Source organism: Vulpes vulpes, chromosome 3 (genome assembly GCF_048418805.1).
Source record: "Vulpes vulpes isolate BD-2025 chromosome 3, VulVul3, whole genome shotgun sequence".
Lineage (NCBI taxonomy): Eukaryota > Metazoa > Chordata > Mammalia > Carnivora > Canidae > Vulpes > Vulpes vulpes.
Genome location: NC_132782.1, coordinates 8,079,943 through 8,096,497, shown reverse-complemented (window position 1 = coordinate 8,096,497; position 16,555 = coordinate 8,079,943). Strand labels below are relative to the sequence as shown.

Below are 16,555 nucleotides of genomic sequence, written 5' to 3'. Positions count from 1 at the left end.
TATGTGAGGACTTAATAAAGGCATTTCCCCCTGGGATTTTTAACTGCTTACAGCAATGACTATTATTTGTACACATTATCAAGGGTTTATACAACTAAGGTTCACAAATTCTGTGTGTTTCTTCAGTCACAAATCTAAGCCAATTCTCAACTTCACAAAGCACAATTCGAGAAAAATAAAGATCAAGTCTTTTCCCTGTCACTTCTCCCCCATCTGACCAACCAACATCTTTTGTAAAAGTATAAGCAATTTTATGAGTATGAGGTATAACTGCTAATTATGGATTGAGCAAGTATAATATTATTACCATGGTAAATTTAATAAAAACATAACAAGAAGAAAATTTCTTACCAAAGGAAGGTGACTCCCTTCCATCCTCTAATCCTGAATCTCTCTCTCTGTCTCTCTTTCTGTGTTTATGACCACGATGCCTGTGACGTCGATGACTTTTCCTTCCTCCCAGGGGCACATGTACTCCAATAAATAGTGTCCGATGACCTTCATCAGAAGCAAACGCACAAATTAAAATCTGAATTATTCCAGAGCACAGAAGATGATGATTTACATATTAATGGAACTCTATTCAGTTCAATCCAGCAAACCATTTTTGAGTGTGTATAGTATGTAAAAGCTTGTGACTTGCAGGGTATTTTGGCCCTTATACCTATTTAAATATGTCACAGATCTACCACAAACATTTATAATGCTAATTATTTGGTTATATATCTTATAATCACCATTAATTTATTAATTGTATTAATCTCTTTATATCTATCCCTCATAGTTTATAATTATACTCTTCCCATAAAGAAAATTTATTTTATTTTCTCCCTACACTGAACTAACTGTTATCTCACCAGTTCCCTGCCCTTCACAGTTCGGTATGTGAAACAATCACTATCTCATGAAACAGATTTCACCAAGGTCCACAGTAATGCCAAACTCCCATGGAATCTTTTCAGATCTATTATATCTATCTGTGACACTTGATGCTATTGATCACTCTCTTTTCTATGACCACTTTCTCCTGGTACTCCTCCTCCTCCTTTGTTTTGCTCATATCAGTTTCCTTTGTGGTTCTTCTATTTACCCATTCAAGGTTGGAGATCCCCAGGCTCTATCTTTGACCTTATGATTTCAGCTGATACATATTTATTATAGGCTCTGAGACCTAAAATTTGATGCCAGATTGCTCTCTTGGACTGCAAGCCTATGTATCCACCACTTATTACACATATTATTTGTATATCCTTCCCACAGGTATGTCAAACTCAACATGTCCATGTTTGAACTCACTCTTTTCTGTCTCCCAAGTATTAACCATCTATCATCTATCTTAGTAAATGCACCATCTATCCAGTCATCTCAAAGACTATCTTATTTATAATCAGGTCCTTCTTTACATCTCTAAAATCCATTCTTTCTTCAGTATCCCTAGTGCTACTGTCTTAGTTGGACTCTGATCATTTCCCATCAGGACTATTAGAACATTCTCCTTCCTGCTTTTTTTTTTTCTTTCCTAGCTGCACTCTTGTACTACCTTTTATCCATCCTGAGTGCTGATGGCTTTTTTTTTTTTTCCAAAAATGCGAATCTGACTACATTACTCTCCTGCTTTAAACTCATTGGTTGTTCTCTGCTGCCTATAAAGCTTTTGAGTACTCTTTAAGGTCAAATAATATCTGACCTCTGCCTATTTCTCTGGCCAGGCTTCTAAATACACTCTGCCTCACACACTATGAGCCAGCATGAGCCCCTTTAACCCTTTAGCCAGATGTTCTCAAATCTCTGTTTTTATTTAATACTGTTCTTATTCCCCAACTATAGGAAATGTCTTCATCCCTCCTGACTATCTGATGAATAACTACTCAAGTCTCAGTTCAAGGATTATGCCAAGTATAAAATTTTTCATACCTTCTCATTCTAAATATAGTTGACCAGTTTCTTCCTCAAGGGCTCTCTAATACTTAATAACTCTTGATTGTAATTATTTACCTATAAGAAGTTTTCTTCTTATAAATCTTCACTAAGAAGGCTATTATGTTAGTCAGTTTGTATCACTGGCACCTGACACAGTGCTTGGCATACAACAGATGCCTAACAAACATTTACTGAAATAACAAACATTTTATTCTGTAGTATTGTGCTACATAATAATACAAATATAAACAAGATATTATTTTATTTTTATAAGTCAGCAGGTTTTGGCCCTCCCAACTTATGTAAAAAGTGGAGCTCACAAGTGTAATGTATTGCTCTGGGCATCCTCACCCTGAACAAACATATCAGAATAAGTGAAGAGAAGATGTGAACCGCAAAACAGACATACATTAATTAATCTATAAATTCAATACAATCACAAATTTCTGACGTTACTATTTCAACGTAACTAGAACAAATCATCTAAAATGTAATAAGAAAACTTAAAAGAAAAATAAACACTAACATCTTGATGAAGCTCAAGGAGGGAGAATTTACCTTATGAAATATAAAGATATACCACAAACTTGTATACTTAAAACAATTCACAAATTTGGCATCTTAAATGTTAGTAATTGCAATTACTTGGACCATCACAACACTATTATTCTCTAATATGTTGAAGGCTATTAACTGGGGGGAATGTGCGGAGCGATGAAGAGAATTCAGATGGAGCCTTGCATCTAAGAGTCAGAAAAAGAAATTAGATGCTTAAAAAAATTAAGTCACAGAGTTTCAATTAAATATGGGAGATTAGACACCTGCTTTTTATCTCTATTGTCTCTGGAAAACGTCTTCCTAATGCCAGGTTAGGAAACAATTCTTAAAGACTAGTATTCATAAAAGAAATGATTAATAAGTTTTATTATATTTAAGTCAGGAAGTTCTCTTCATTATAAGCTGGGAGGGCTACAAGGCATAAAAATGCATTTCTAAAAAAATACATTTCTAACACATATAACTGATAAAGAACTAATAAGCTAGATATAAAAAGAAATCCACAAATCCTAAGAAAAAATGAAAACCCAGTGGGAACATAGACAAAAAACTTAACAGGCACTTAATAAAAAAGAAAATACAAACTGCTACTAAATGTAAGAAAAGGTCCTCAACTGCACTAGTTCTCAGGGAAATAGAAATTCAAACCATAAGGAGATCTCTCTATACTCCTACCATCTTGGCAAAAGTTGATTGGTTGACAATTCTATGTCTTGGTGTGGTGCAGATCAGTTTCTCATTGAGTACCAGTAGTATTTTACAAAACTACTTTGAAACAGTATAGCATTTTTTATTGAAATTGAAAATATACATACTTTATAATCCAGCAATTTCCCTGGATCTTAGAAAATTGCATGAAGATGTATAGAAGTATAAGAGACATGTATAAGAATCTCTACAGCTGCACTGCTTATAAAAAACAAAGTGCTGGAGCAGCCCTTGTGGCTCAGTGGTGGGCAGCCCTGGTGGCTCAGTGGTTTAGCGCCGCCTTCAGCCCGGGGTGTGATCCTGGAGACCCAGGAGGGAGTCTCATGTCGGGCTCCCTGCATGGAGCCTACTTCTCCCTCTGCCTACTTCTCCTCTCTGCCTCTCTCTGTGTGTCTCTCATGAATAAATAAAGAAAACCTTAAAAAAAAAAGTGCTGGAAACAACCCAAAAATCCATTAAAACAATGTATAAAGTAGGGGGTATTCACATAATGGGACATATATGACAATAATGAACAAACCAGAAATATGCATAACAACGTAGATAAATCTCACAAACATACTATTGATTAAAATATATATATATAATAGAATTTATTTTATAAGACTTTAAAAATAGAAAAACTAAAATATATTGTTCAGAGATGCATACATAGGAAAAGATCAAACCAAAAGTCAGAATACTTATTACCTCTGGCACAAAAGTGAATAAGAGCTGTGACTGGGAAGAGTCACATGAGGAGCTTCTGGGGTAGCAGAAATGTTCTGTTCCTTGATAAAAGTTTTTCTTTCAATAATATCTAAAATTTAAACATAAGCTTTCTGTACTTTTATTTTCTGTACCTAAGCTTTTTTGTTTCATTTCAAAATTTAAAAAATTAAAAAAAACAGAGAGAGTTTGAAGAAGGGGACATTTACTAGTTTATATGCTATACAGGAGCCAAAACAAGATTAAGACTCAAAACCAGCCATTGCAGTTGGAAATGAATGTTTATCTGTTATCTTCATAAGAGCAATTTCAGTAAATGAAGAAATGAGTGAAATTGAGGAAGTTTAGGCAATGAATATTTCCTAGACTTGCAATAAAGGCTTTACAGAGGGTGGTACTTAAACTAAATCTTAAGATTGCAAAATGTTTCTAATAATTACTGATTAAGATAACCATTCCCCAGATGGATAAAGAGAAGAGGCACCAGGACTTAAGATGCAAGTCCAGAGGGCCTGGCTGGGTATAGTGAATATTTTCTTTGTTTGTGAAATGCAGATTTGATGGGCATGTGCCAAAAGTAACATCCTAAAAAGTTGCCAAGTCAAGGCTAAAATAAACCATCTGAAACCACATCCAAGCATAATCAGATAAGAGGATGCCAAGACACACAGCTGAACTGATGTCTTAAGGACATTAAATGCAAAGAAGACCAAGCTGAAGGAGTTTCCTGAGGCAGAATCTTGCAAGGCTGGTTAAAATATCAAAACTCACTGGGGTAAATAACTATGACTGAATTCTGGATCACATGGTAAGCTTATGTTTACCTATAGGAGAAACTGCCAGACTGTCTTCCAAAGTGGCTGTACCATTTGCATTCCAACCATCAGTGAATAAAAGTTCCTGTTGCTCCACATTCTTGCCAACATTTGATGTTGTCAGTATTTTGGATTTTAGCTGTTCTAATGGGTATGTAGTGATACCTCATTCTTTTAACTTGCAATTCCCTAATGACCTACAATATTGGACATCTTTTCACACACGTATTTACTATCTGTATTTCTTCTTTGGTGAGGTGTCTGTTCAGATTTTTTCCTATTTTATAATTAGATTTGTGTTTTCTTATCGTTGAGATTTAAGAGTTCTTTGTATATTTTGGATATAAGTCCTTTATTAGAAATGCCTTTTCAAGAATTTTCTCTTTAGCTTGTCTTTTCACTTGTAATGGTATCTTTCATAGAGCATATGTTTTCATTTTAAAGATGTTCAATTTATCAACTTTTCTGTCATGAATTGTGTTTTTGGTGTTATATCTAAAAAGTCATCATTAAACTCAAAGTCACCTAGATTTTCTTCTATGTTACCCTCTGTGAGTTGCACAAGTTTCTGTTTTACATTTAAGCCTATCATCCATTTTGAGTTAATTTTTGTGAAAAGTGTAATATCTATGTCCAGATTCTAATCTAAATACTGAATTCACCCATTAGGTATTTACCCAATGAGTTGAAAGCAAACATCAACATAAAAACCTGCACACATGGGATGACTGGGTGGCTCAGCGGTTGAGCATCTGCCTTTGGCTGCTGTGATCCCGGAGTCCCGGGATCAAGTCCCATAGGAGGCTCCCTGCATGGAGCCTGCTTCTCCTTCTGCCTGTGTCTCTGCCTCTCTGTGTGTGTGTGTCTCTCATGAATAAATAAATAAAATTCTTTAAAAAAAAACCCTGCACACAAATTTATAGCAGCTTTATTCATCATAATTGTCAAAAAATGGGAAACAACTAAGATGTCCTTTAAATGAATAAACACTCTGGGAAACCAATTAGGGGTGGTGGAAGGGGAGGAGGGCGGGGGGTGGGGGTGAATGGGTGACGGGCACTGAGGGGGGCACTTGACGGGATGAGCACTGGGTGTTATTCTGTATGATGGCAAATTGAACACCAATAAAAAATAAATTTATTATTTAAAAATAATAAAAAATAAATGAATAAACAAACTGTGGTATGGCCATACAATGGAGTATTATTAAACAATAAGAAGAAAACCATCTACCATGAAAAGACATGGAGAAACCTTAAATTCATATTGCTAATTGAAGAAATCAGTGAAAAAGCTATGTGCTGTAGGATTCCAACTATATGAAATTCTGGAAATTATAGAGACAGTAAAACTACCAAACATTTCCAGAGGTTCAGGGATAGGTGGTAGGGATGTTTCAGTAAAGCACAGGGCATTTTTAGAGAAGTGACACTATGATACTGTAATGGTGGATATGTAATATTACACATTTGTCAAAACCCATATAAAAAAACAAAGAGTGAACCCTCATGTAAACTATGAAATGTAGTTAAAAATTATCTTCTAATACTGGTTCATCAGTTGCAAATGTATTCTGATAATGAAAAGTGTTAGTAATAGGGGAAACTGTGTGCAGGGATGGAGTATATGGGAACTTTCTGTACTTTCTGCACTATCTCTGCAACCTGCAACTGTTCAATAAAATAAAGTCTTTTAAGTCTTTAAAAAAAAGAAAGTCAAGACTCATAGCTCATAGTAGATTAGACGTAAGGGTGGAGAGGACTAACACTATATTCTAATGGTCATATATTTTATGAAAATTTATTAATGTAAAATACTTTCATGATGGGAGGCACTTGAGTGTCTGCGGACATCTTGAGAAACTAAGAGAAAATAGAGGTGTAGATACATTTAGGTTGGATTTAATGGAAAGTATTTATGTGATTTGCAGGCACTTCCATATATGAGTAGGTTATTGTTAGCTATCTTGGAATTAGAATCGTTTTGAGTAATACTCCTTGTACCCATTGTACCAAACTCATCTGACACTGTGACAACAAGGTTCAGGCCTGAAGTGTTATCATAACATGCAAAGCATCACAATCTTCCACATTAGAAGTATGTGGGGGGGATCCCTGGGTGGCTCAGCGGTTTAGTGGCTGCCTTTGGCCCAGGGCGTGATCCTGGAGACTCGGGATCGAGTCCCACATCGGGCTCCCTACATGGAACCTGCTTCTCCCTCTGCCTGTGTCTCTGCCTCTGTGTGTGTGTGTGTGTGTGTGTGTGTGTGTGTCTCATGAATAAATAAATAAATAAATAAATAAATAAATAAATAAATAAAAGTATGTGGGTAGTAGAGAAGAAGCAAAGTTTCAATTGTATAGAGCCAGAGTTAGTCTCCAGAAAATTCCTCTATATATCATGGGTTATATATACAAGAAACCTGATAGAAGCTTTCTTAAATTTTAAGACAACCCCAAACATTTTTGTGTAATTACTAATTCAGTTGTAAAGATGAAAGAACCCTTTGTAGGCTACATTAATAAAAAATAAATTTTAATGAATAATAATAGAGTTAATTTTCCATACCCTTAATAGGAAATTCTGTTTAAAAATCCTTGATATTAGAGGTCAAAAATTTAGGGGGGGAAAGTATGACAGAGTTATGTCAGTTCATTTTTAAAAGCATGCTATTTCTCCAAATGTTAGGATTTTGTGCCATTTATCACTTTCCAAATAATCATTTGTTGATTTTTTTCTCATTCTAAATAAATATCCACCTCTGACCTAATTTGTATTCAAATGTTAATTTTTCCCTTAGAGAACCCTCAAAAATTCATAAGCTTCAGGCCCCACAAAACTTAAATCTGCCCTACAGCCACCTCTATGTGGGTAGCCCTCAATTTTGTGTCTTCATCTCCAACCTCTTTCCCAGACTCCAAACGGGCATATCCAAGTGCTCATATGACACCTCTACTGCATGTCTAAAATACAATTTAAAATCAACATGTGGGACACCTGGGTGGCTCAGTGGTTGAGCATCTGCCTTTGGCTCCGGTCATGATACCAGGGTCTTGGGATTGAGTTCTGCGCCAGGCTCCTCACAGGGAGCCTGCTTCTCCCTCCACCTATGTCTCTGCCTCACTCTCTCTCTCTCTCTCTGTGTCTCTCATGAGTAAATAAATAAAATCTTTTTTTAAAAAGGATTTTTTTAACACCATGTATGGGATTAAACTCCTACTCTTTTCCATCCCAAGCCCCTCCTATAAAATCCTCCTCCACAATCTTGTCCGTCTCATTTGATGACATACAATTTTCTAGTTGCTCAGGACAAATATCTTGGAGTCATTGTAGGCTCCTTTCTTTTTCTTAAGCCCACAACCAATCCAATGGGAAACCTATTCGAGCAACCTGCAAAATATATCCAGAATTTGAATTATTTTACTTCACCATTCTGGTCAGAGCCACAACATACCCAACCTGTATGACTGCAATAGTCTCCTGACTGTTCTATCATGAGTCTATCATTATCCCTATGGTCTGCACCAAACACAACAGCCAGTGTAGCCTTCTTAAAAATGAAAGTTAGATCATGTCATTCATTCTTTCTTCTAATATTGTTATTTTATTTTACTCAGAGAAAAGGTCAAGATTTCTTGAGGGCTCTCCAAAGATTTCTGTGATCTGCATGCCCCACTCTTATTAGGTCTCTGATCTCTTCCCTACTGATCTCTTCCTCACCCAATTTCACTTCAGCCACAATAGTCTCCTTGCTGTTCTGAGTGTCACCCTGGGAACTTGCCTCTGTCTTGTTTCACTGCCTGGAACATTCTTCCTACTTGGATAATTCCTCCCTTCTTTCAAGTCTTTGCTCATATTTCACCTTCTCAGTGAAGCCTACAAACACCTATTTAATATTACACCCTACCATTTCTGACCCTTTATGCTTCTCAGAATCCTCTATTTTTATTTTTTTCTATAGCACTTACATAACCATGTAGTTAACTTGTTATATTTAGTGTTTACTTTCTAGTTTCTCCCCAAAGTCTTTTAACAAAAGAAGGGCAGGGATATTTTGTTTGCTGATATATCCCCAAAGTACTTAGAACAGTGCTTGATAGTTCTGGATGCTCAATAAATTTTTATTGAGTACATAAATCTTTTGTATAAATAGAAATGATTTTTTAAGTAAAATATATAGATAACAGACATAATAATGCTTTAGATACTAAGCACATTTCAAAACTTAAGAATGGAAAAAATTTCAAAGTAACAGTGATGAAAAAGCCACAATTTATGGCTATGAAACCATAGAGAAAATATTTCCTGTTTCTACATGATTAGAGACCTAAAGCAAAGAAAAATGGAATCTGGATTAAAGGACAAGCTTTGGAGGTTAAACGTTGATTAAAAAATATAGACCTTCATAGAGATGTAGACATTTATCTTCCAGATTCATGTCTTTACACTGCAAAAGATAATAAATCCCCATAGCTACTGGTTTATAGTCCAAAGGGTTTAAACTAAGGGTCTTCCTCTTCTTGAGATTTGATTACATAAAGTAGATAAGCTTTCTCTCCTCCCTCTCTCTCTCTCTCTCTCTCAGGAGGGAAAAAGGCAGCTGTTGAGAAATTCTTATATAAACTCACAGATTCATAATATTAGGGCCTCCCTCCTGTGCATATAACCACCTGGTTCTCATCATATCACCTTAAAGGGGAAGAAGAAGACATGGACAATGAATGTGGTTATTGCTATAAGTAGTAAGAGTCTGTCTCTGACCCAGAAACCACCTCATGTTTGCTTTTAGAACAAAATGAACAACTGTTAATGGATTTAAAATACTTCCTACAAAGATTATATGAGAATATAATATATATAAAGTATTAAACATGAGGCCTATTACAGAGCAGACCACTCATACTTATTAGTCTCCTTTGTCCTTCATACTACTCACCTCTCAGTGGCTCAAAAGAATAAGAAGACAAAATAAAATTTTCCTGTCCTATCTCATTGTCTTCCTGTTTCCTCTATACTGCCAACTTTCCTAATCCCAACTATAATAACCCTGTTTTAAGCAACTAGAGAATCACATTAGATCCTGTGGAAAACAGTATAATATAAAATTTTCAGGTTAACATTTCCACAAATTTTTCCAAAAACATTTTATCCAAAATGGAATTTTCCATCCTGGTAGACATCGCTTAAGAAGACAAAGAATTTGAGTAACTTAATGATAAATGTTATTGTTATATGTTAACATATAACATTGTTATATGTTATAATGATAAATGTTATTCAAGAAGTTACTTGAATAATATTAATCCTAATCCGAACTATTTTTAAGATTATATAGGGAACAATTTCATTTTATGATAAAGTCCAAAATTTTAGTCTTAAAAGAGGGAATCTTCTCAAATGAGCAGTTCTTAAGTTAATCAAAATAGTCAATTAATGATTTCATATCATGTCAAAACCCAAAAATTAATAAAAATTCAGAATTATTTAGATAAAAATATATTTTAAAAATATTAGTAATAATGGGATAGTGCTATTAAAAGATTTTTTTGAGATAAGCACAGAACACTAGAATTTATTCAGAATTTACCTATACATCACTTCAGAGAAAATATAGTTTCCCCATTAGAAAAACAAGGGTCCATTAAAGATAACATTGTTTTCTGAGTAAAAATTTTGCTAACAGATCTTGGATTTTTGACACTTAAATTGTGTAGATACAATTTTGCTAAGCAGATACAGAATTATTGTAGATATTTTGGTTATGTTAGAAGTCCCAGTACTGAAACAACTCAATGTGGCTGTGGTTATAGCATTCCAAGTGTTTACCAAATGCAGTGAGATTAGAGGTGTATTTGGGAATAGAAAGGACTCCTACTATAATTAATAATAGTACTAATAAACTATTTTCCTTTATTTAGCTAGGAGGAAAGTGGCCAAGCTACCTACTCTTGAAGAGAACTCTGGGGTTTTTTTTTCCATGAAATGAATATAACACAGCTGGTGCATAATTACTGAGTTGCTACAGCCATTTAGATGTGTCAATCATGGGAAAAGGTCAAGTACATTAAGCTGAATAAGCATGTGATCTTTAATTCCATGGAGACTCTAACAGAGTCAGAAAACACAACAAGCCATCATTTATCATAATATATCAAAGAATTCTAAATCCAACAGAAATTCTCTGCTGAGGGAAAGCAACAGAAAGAGACCAAGAGGGTGTGAGTGTGTGTGTATAGGCTATAGCACTGTTGTTTCTTGGACTGCTTCACTGAAAGAAAAAAAGTGTCAAACCAGGGCTGGTCACAGTCATCGGACCTCAGGGCTATATTTGTAATCATAACAAAACAAAGGATCACATGACTATGACTATTCTATCAAAAAAAAAAAATAGAAATCTTGTAAGTGCTAATGTTACTCCTCAAAAAAGCCAGTCTGAGATTTACTAGTTTACTACTGTAATATATTCTTTTAAAAAACAACTTTTTATGTTTATAACACTGTCTTGAGCAGAACACAGCACTAAGTTACTTTGTATCTTGAGATAGCAGTGTTATTTTTCTTCTTGGAACATGAAAAGCCTTAACATGTAAGCTTCAGGATTTGTCGAATAAATGAATGAATCCTAATATTATGTATTTTCTAAGAAAAAAGAAAAACAGGAGAATTCCCAGTCCTGATAGGTTGCAAAACCAGTTTGATGTTGGATGTTTAGGGCTCAAAGATTGGTTAGAATTCAAATCAATCAAGCAATGGGATAATAAGGAATGCTTATATGACATGATCCCTGCACTTAAAAGATAACCATTCAATTATTGAGGACTCAAGCCCAACAAAGAAAACAGCAGCAAATATACAAATTAGAATACAAATACAAAGCAGGAACAATACCAGTCTGCATTAAAGCTAATGTTCTTATGTGTACCAGCCATTAAATGCTGTAGGAATTCATATTAGAGTGAAATCAAGTATAACTTGAGGTTAACATAACAGGAAGTTTCATGGAGAAGGTAGAAATTGACTTGAGTCTCAAAACAATAAGTAGGTTTGACCTTAGCAAAGGGGTGGGATAATATATGCAAAAGCAGAGGAGCTATTTGGGAGGATAATGTGAGGTACATGCTAGAGTAGGGGGGGGGAATAAGGTATCTTACCTTATCTATCTTAGAATATGTACTTTTGCAATCACAAAAACTTACAATTTCACTATTTTCTTTTTTCAGGAGAGAGCACGTGGAAGGGGGGGAAATGCAGCAAAGGGAGAGGGAAAGAGAGGATATTAAGCAGGCTCCATCCATGCTCAGGGCTCAGTGCTCAGCACAGAGCCTGACTTGGGGCTCAATCTCATGACCTGAGATTATGACTTGAGCTGAAATCAAGAATTGTTCATGCAACTGACTGAGCCACCCACGCGCTCCATCAATTTCATGATTATTTTAAAATATTTATGTTTGTTGTTTCATTTTGCAAGGAAGAGAGAGAAAATAGATCAACATATGTTCTGGGATTCTTTAAAAAATGAATGCAAAGAGAAGGTGGTAACTCCCCACCTCCCCAGCCCATTTTAATTAATTTATGATTTCTGAACAGCCCTGCCACTTTGCTTTAGGGAAACAGCTTAGGAAATGAGCAAAAATTAAAACTGTAAAATATTCCAGATTTAGTTTTGTATTGTGTTAATCCAAAAGACATGTGCACATGTAGAAAGTGGCTCATTCTGGGAATTATGATAATTAAGGACAAAGAGGCTTGCTTGGGAAAACAAAGAGTTGTTGAGAAGAAAAAGAGATTTCCATGAAGAAAGTTGGTGGGATTCAACTGTAGAACTGAAGGGATAAAAAGAAACATCTGAAAGCAAAGATGAAAAAATCTGGCATTTCTGAATAGATATTTACAAATGTGATAATATGGTAGTTTTTTATGGCTAGAAATATTTTAGCAGTTTCTCTCATCTGAAAGGAAATCTATTCCTCCAACCCTTGAATCTCGGCTTGGCTGTGCGACTTGTTTAGACCTCTGGGACATCAGCAAATGTGACACAAAGGCTTAGAGAGTCGTTGTACATCAGTTTTTCCTGCTGTTGCTTCCGAGAACTCTTTGCTACCATGTAATCATATCTATCAAATCTGTCTAATTTTATCAGACATAACTGCCAGTATACACTCTCTTAGCACCTTATACTTCATTATAAAACTTTTCAAAATTTCAGTTAAGCTAATTGTATAATCAGGTATATAATGTCACATTATTTCAAATTGCTTTCTTCCTCAAGAAAGGTATAAAATAAGTTTCTGTGGTCTTAAATAATTTTTAGGACATTTTGAACCCCTTTATTTATACAGAATGAGGATTCCTTTTCAAATTTAAAATTAATGAACCGAAAAAAATAAATAAAATTAATTAACTTTTCTGGTCAGTCAGGAAACTTAAAAACTTCAAAGTATTTAAATATTAAGCAAAGTTAAGAAGGAATTTATATTTTAAAACATATTCTAGATGCTCACTTTAAAGATCACAGAAGTTAGAGCTGAAACATTTTTCAGAGATCTGATTAAAATTTCTCATTTTAACATCTGAAATAAATAAGGAGTTGAAGAAGTTAACTCAGTATTTCTAAAACTAAGTATTTTTAAGTAACCATATCCATAGGGCAATTTTAACAACTTAATACATTTTTTTCTTTATATGAAACTCCACTATTTCTGTATAATAAAATGATAATATATTTCATCCTCTTTATAATAATCTTTCAAATACTTTAATTTAGCAGTGTTGTTCCTTGTAAGTATTCCTTTAGCATTTTCTTCAACTAATATTTGTATTAGCCTATGTCTCTGCCTCTCCCTCGTGCTGTCTCTCATGAATAAATAAATAAATATATATTTTTTTAATTGATTAATTAATTAATATTCTGTTCATAATATTAATTCCATCATTATTCTGCTTAGAATATTAATAGTATTACTTTTAAGTGGTGGGTTTTCAGGGCTATTGTTTTGTTCGTATTCTTTATACTGTTTATATTTCTTGGATTTTTCTAATGGAACACATATTATTTAAATAATTTTATTTTTTAATTTATTTATTTTGGGGGAGAGGAGCAGGGAGAGAGAGAACCTTAAGCAGGTTCCATGCCCAGTATGGAGCCTGACACAGGACTTGATCATAGGATCCTGAGATCATAACCTGACCCAAAAATCAAGAGTTGGACACTTAACTGATTGAACCACCGCAGTGCCCCTATTTCGTAATTTTTAAAACAATAAAACAAATGTAATTTTGAAAAAAAAAAGTATAGTAAAGTCAGACAGACTAAGAGGGGCCAGTGAGTAAAACAGAAAAAATACCAAGGAAGACACGATCTGTGAAAATCATCAGTCAAGGGAAGAGAGATGAGAGAAGAGAGATCTAAGAACTAAGGCATAGTCAGAGTTCTAAAAGCAAAGAGAATTCAAAAGAAATGAGGACAGAGAGCCACTGTAGTTGGCAATTAAGAGCACTTTTTAATAGTCACATAGGATACATATTAGTAAATCTTAGCATGAGAGAAATAAGCCATTCACAGAAACAATTGGTATCTCAATTTACCGAACAAGACTTTTGTTTTCATGATCACTGTTATTATTAACTGCTCTGGTGTTGCTGACACTATAATTTTGTATTAATCACTGTGATGTCATAAAATGCTTTCGTGCTATATTGTCATCTAATTAAATCATGGCAACTGTGTTCACAAGAAAAAAAACTGAGTTATGCAAAGGAAAAAATAGGCATAATTCTAAATAAATTTCTAGAAATTAGAAATCCTTTTGCTAATAAGACTATAATACTTTTATTACAAATGCTCCTAAGGCAATTTAGAAGCAGTTTAGAAAGCAATCAGGAATATTCATAATCTTCCTGCCTCAGACACGAAAGCTTAATTTACGAGCAGAAAATTCAAATTTTACTTTCTTCTAATCACAATTTCTATTATTTTGTTTCCTTTATCACTGTTCTACCTGAAGCTCATTAAAGAGTAGAAATGATGGAAAAAGGAAGAAAAGAAAATTCCATTTTTTTTCATTGTGCTTTCAGCAAGTCTGATACACTAAAGGTGGTTAGGAACAACTAGGCAGCCAGCAAAGCAGGAAGATAGAATGGGGAAGCAAACAAGGTTACTGGGAGAAAATACAAGAGAGCACTCAGAAAAATACCCAGAATACTGGTACCTAAAATGGGATTAATTCTATTAAGGTACTAGTGATACCAGTACTTCTAAATTATAGGTGTGCATTACCCAAACAATTAAGAACATCACCTCTTTCAATTATTATTTGATACTTATTATTATCCCTATGTATATCAATTTCAATTTTAATGTAAGCATTTATGTGCAAAGTGGCCACTGACATTTTTTTCCAAAGGGTTGGTTGGAGGACTGAAGTGTCCTATTGGTTACACCAGTATCTAAAACTCCTTAGAGAATGAAGGGCATAAAACAGAAAATGCCTCAGTGTTTTTATGCCATAAACAACACTTAAATATTGATGAATGATGACAACTTCCCTAGAAAGAGCCTGACTGGTAGCCTATCCCTGTGCATACTACTGTGATCCAATTCTGTAGAAAGGCAACAACCTGAGGAGGCTGCGATTACATGCAGTTGAAGAGCTTTAAAGTAACATCACTTGATGGGGGCACCTGGGTGGCTCAGTCGGTTAAGCAGCCAGCTCTTGATTTTTGGTTCAGGTCATGATCCCAGTGTCCTGAGATTGAGCTGGGCGGGTGTGGGACTCAGTAGGGAGTCTGCTTGAGGACTTCTCTTCCTCTCCCTCTCCCTCTGCGCCTGCCCCCCCCCCCATGCTCTTTCTCTTTCTCTAAAATAAATAAATACATCTTTAAAAAATAAAGTTGGATCCTTCTAGAGGGAATGAGTAACAGCTGAAATAGAGACTTAAGAATTTAATCAAGAAGTAGACTAAGTTGATCTACTTCACAATGTCACCTTCATAATACTACTCCCACACACTATTAAACTGTGTAACTAAATAATGAACACCCTTAAGTCTCAGATGTCTGGAAAATGCAAAACTAAAGTATAATATTAATATAAACCTATGTAGTATATATTAAGAAGCTTTGGTCATTTGTGGTCTGTTTTCAAATTTTCAATATTTAAGGATTCAAATATTTAAGGATTAAGGAAATACTTTGCTGTAAAATTCCTTCTTTTAATATTTATAGGATTATATATTCAATGTAATGAAAAGGAATTTCTTTTCATCTATTATATCTCTGAAATAGTAATTGATTGAAAATGTTACATACACACACACACAGTTCTACTCATTCACAGATGATATAGTTAAGTCACATTAGAAAGCAAATACCCTTCCCCCTCAAACAAGAAAGCAAATATTCTAAATGCTGTACCATATCTTTGATAGGTAGAAAACTGTATTGAACAGAGTTTGACTTACAAGGAATAATGAAGGGATTTTATTCTAAAATCGGCTACCTAAAAATTGACAGGCTAAGCTAGGGATGCAAGATGTATAAGTAGGACCCCTAAATTATGAAATCATAAATTTGCAGGATTTCTTAGTCACATATACACATTAGAGTATATGTTACTCTCCTAATGCAAATACATGTCTATAACTGCTTACAAGTGGTCTAATAAACCACAACCAGATTTTTAAAAATACTTTAAGATCCTTCAAATTTACTTGGGATTACAATACACTATAAAAACAAATTATAAAGAACTATCAAGTTATCACTCACTTCAAATAGACAAAATATCATGTATAAATTATATACCAAAATATATTGATGTGCGTCACAATACACAAGTTATGTGAAAT

General features: G+C 34.4%; 1 protein-coding gene across 22 annotated transcripts in view; it reads right to left on the bottom strand.

Annotated features, from left to right (window-relative positions):
* The window catches only part of SLC4A10 (solute carrier family 4 member 10), a 289,593-nt gene that overhangs the window by 153,339 nt on the left and 119,699 nt on the right, over window positions 1–16,555 (bottom strand). For all 22 annotated transcript variants that reach the window (XM_072751727.1, XM_072751726.1, XM_072751733.1 and 19 more), the window contains exon 3: window positions 352–498. In XM_072751727.1, coding sequence (XP_072607828.1) covers window positions 352–498 — 147 coding nt within the window. The remainder of the gene's footprint in view (window positions 1–351; window positions 499–16,555) is intronic.